The 3,652-nt window shown below is 56.4% G+C and overlaps 1 protein-coding gene across 1 annotated transcript; it reads left to right on the forward strand.

Annotated features, from left to right (window-relative positions):
- Window positions 1-2,186: 2,186 nt before the first annotated feature.
- VDBG_05694 (double-strand break repair protein mus-23) lies at window positions 2,187-3,632 on the forward strand (the record flags this gene model as incomplete). Its single annotated transcript, XM_003004535.1, has 3 exons — window positions 2,187-2,276; window positions 2,329-3,427; window positions 3,490-3,632. The coding sequence occupies 3 exons, from the start codon at window positions 2,187-2,189 to the stop codon at window positions 3,630-3,632; spliced, it is 1,332 nt and encodes a 443-aa protein (XP_003004581.1).
- Between the last annotated feature and the right edge of the window lie 20 nt (window positions 3,633-3,652).

A 3,652-nucleotide genomic window follows, 5' to 3' on the forward strand; every position in this document is an offset into this window, starting at 1 on the left:
AATCAATTGCTGCCATTCCTACACGTGTATGATCTCTTCGTTGAAACGAGTCCAGAGGTCCCTTGCCTACACATTTCTAGAAACGGCACAGTCTATGGAGATGCAGCCAATGACAAGACCGCAATCGCCCACGAGCCAGAGTTGCTGGTGATCGAGCAAAATGCGCACACGACCACTTGCGAATTCGGGCCAACATTTTTCTTCGTGTCGCCCCGGACCAGAATAGATGGCGCGGAACCCTTGCCCGTTTTTCTTTTGCATCTTGATCGTCGTCGTCTTCTTTCCGACCGAGGCAATGAGGCACGTGGTCACCTCCCTCTTCTCCTCAACGGTGGCCGCCCAGCCATCGCGGGCTGACGACATCTACCATCTCAACCCTGGCCATGTTGGCCATGTCGCTGCCTCTGGCTCGTTCCTCGACGAGAAGGGCCCGTGCCTCAACTTATAGATCATATAACCTTCATGTCGCCCGGCCTGGCAAACAACAACTACCGCTCTCGGCGAAACGCGCCCAGCCAGCAGCCCCGGCACCACTGCGACGATCCGCAGTCTCGCACGCTTGGCCCCATGCGAGGCCTAGCGATAGACAATTACTGCTCCTCCGCGGCTTCACATCCCGCAGTGTCAAGCTCATGAATCGACGCTCGCTGTGACAACCAGGGTCTCGTTTGGGCCAGAGTCAATGTGATACGTCCCCGCCTGTCAACAGGGCGGCGGCACCCGCACGCCAAGACTGGATTCGTCTCTCACAGTCGCATCTTGCATCGACATGACAATTCATTTGCATGCCATCCATCCTCCTCGCTACCTCAGCTTGTGATTCTCACTGCGTCGGCCGCCGTGGCGCCGTTTCCTCCCGCACCACCTACCGTAGCTACCCCTCTCTGTCCACGCCAGTCACGAAATGATCCGAGGTGGCTGCGAGCGCCAGAGCTCTTGTGTCCGCCTCTGTGTTTGTGGCCGCCTCTGTGTTTGTGTCTGCGTCTGCGTCTGCGTCTGCGTCTCGCTGTAGATCCAAAGCGGTCAGCAGAAAAAACCCACGTCTCCTGTCAGCAAACGAAGAGCGCCACAGCCCGCCATGGCCATCTCATCTGGCTGCCCTATCGCGTTGCGCTCCGCGTTGCGCTCCCCGTCATCCTATCGCGACACCATCAGCGAGGACAGATGACCCACTGCGCCGCCTTCTCGGATGCGTCCGAGGCCTGACGATCAGCTCATGCCAGCCAAGCGCATTCAAGCTTCCCAGACGACCCCTTCCCTTCATGTTCCGCAGCACCTTACCCCTCCTTACCTACCTTACCCTGGATTATGGATGGCAAGCTACGTGGATCCGTTTCATGTGCGCTCCATGCCCATCGTCCCGGCCATTGCTTTGGGGTAGAGTTGATAGACGTCTGAGATGGAGGTGGCGAACACGACGCGCCGTGATTGCCCTTTACGGCCTGCAGGGGATATGCCGAGCAATGATGACAATACATCGAGAGAGGTGGTCACATATTTGCGAGTCCTTGATTTGTATGTGGGCCAAGAGAGGTGTGAGAGAATGCATTGTTGACCGGTTATCGTAAGGATCCGCCATGCTTGATGTGATGTGAGAAACACCTTGCACCTGCTTCCGAAGCATGTGATTTGTGCTGCACATGGCGTCGCATTCTCGTATGCCAGCTCAACGGATCAGAACTGACTACGTCTTGAGGTCCAGGATAATCGACGCCGACACTGAAAGTAGCTATTCGATCAAAATTGAAAGCAGCGTTGAAGTGGTAACGTGTAAATCATCACATGCCGTGACGCTTTACCATGTCTGCATTCGGAAATGGTCACGTGAAGTACAGTGTGAATCTCGTCGCATGGACCGACCTTGCTGATCACATGACAGCGAGTGTCTTTCTCGCGTCAATGCTGAAGTGGACCCTGATCCAACGCGACACGCGCTTCGCTTGTCGTACTGGCCTCCATCCATGGGCAGGGCGAAACCGCGGGGACCTTGCTTCGACCAACAGCCCCTCATCGCCCATCGCTGACCCGCGCTGTCGTCGGCGAATCGACACGACAGATACCGCAGCATGTCCGAATTCACTGGTTCCGTTGTGAACCCTTCTTTCATGCTTCCTTGAACATGCACTAATGATTCCCGCATATTTTAGAGGCAGACACGATTCGGATCCTCGTTGCGACGGACAATCATGTCGGCTATGAAAGAGCGAGACCCGATCCGCAAGGACGACAGTTGGAGGACGTTTGACGAGATCATGGAGATGGCAAAGAAGGAAGATGTCAGCACGATTGCGTCCGCACCATCCTATCTTCACCAGCTGACTTCCCTAGGTCGACATGGTCCTCCTGGGAGGCGACCTCTTCCACGACAATAAACCGTCTCGAAAGTCCATGTACCAGGTCATGCGCACCCTCCGAAGAAACTGTCTCGGCATGAAGCCTTGCGAGCTCGAATTCCTGAGTGACGCAAACGAAGTCTTTGAAGGCGCGTTCCCCCACGTCAACTACGAAGACCCCGACATCAACATATCCATCCCCGTCTTCTCGATCCACGGCAACCACGACGACCCCAGCGGCGACGGCCACTTCTGCTCTCTCGACCTCTTGCAGGTCGCCGGCCTAGTCAACTATTTCGGACGCATCGCCGAGGCCGACAACATCGAGGCGAAGCCGGTGCTGTTGCAAAAGGGGCAGACGAAACTGGCTCTCTACGGCCTCAGCAACGTCCGCGACGAGCGCATGTTCAGGACCTTTCGCGATCACAAGGTCAAGTGGTTCCGACCTAATGTTCAACAGACTGACTGGTTCAACCTCTTGACCGTCCACCAGAACCATCACGCCCACACCGCCACATCCTACCTGCCCGAGAATGTACTGCCTGACTTTATGGACCTGGTCGTCTGGGGCCACGAGCACGAATGCCTCATCGACCCCTCACAGAATCCCGAAACGGGGTTCCACGTCATGCAACCAGGCTCTTCCGTGGCCACCTCCCTGGTCGCTGGAGAGGCTGTGCCCAAGCACGTTGCTGTCGTCAGCATCACGGGCAAGGACTTCAAGATCAAAAAACTGCCTCTGAAGACGGTCCGCCCTTTTGTCACCAAGGACATTGTCTTGGCCACGGACAAGAGATTCAAGGGCGTGGACAAGATGAAGGACAATCGCCAAGAGCTGACAAAGCGGCTGATGAAGGTCGTGGACGAGATGATCGAGCAGGCCAACGCCGACTGGCTCGCCATTCAGGACGAGGGGGAGGATGCGGAGGAAGCTCCGCCGCTTCCACTGATTCGCCTCAAAGTCGAGTACACAGCACCCGAAGGCGGCCAGTACGACTGCGAGAACCCGCAGCGCTTCTCCAACCGCTTTGTCGGCAAGGTGGCCAATACCAACGACGTCGTCTACTTCCATCGCAAAAAGACGACGGCATCGCGTGCGTACCTTTGAAGCTGGGCCCTTTCCGTTTTCCTTCCCTTCGAGACTAACCTTCCATAGGAGGCAAACAGACGGCCGAACTGCCAGAAGGCATCGATGAGAATTTGGGCCTCGATACGGTCAAGGTGGAAGCGCTCGTGCAGGAGTTCCTCGCTGCACAGTCGCTCAAGATTCTTCCTCAGGCGCCCTTTGCGATGCAGTGAACCAGTTCGTCAACAAGGAC

The sequence above is a fragment of the Verticillium alfalfae genome, genomic scaffold, assembly GCF_000150825.1.
Source record: "Verticillium alfalfae VaMs.102 supercont1.6 genomic scaffold, whole genome shotgun sequence".
Classification (NCBI taxonomy): Eukaryota; Fungi; Ascomycota; class Sordariomycetes; order Glomerellales; family Plectosphaerellaceae; genus Verticillium; species Verticillium alfalfae.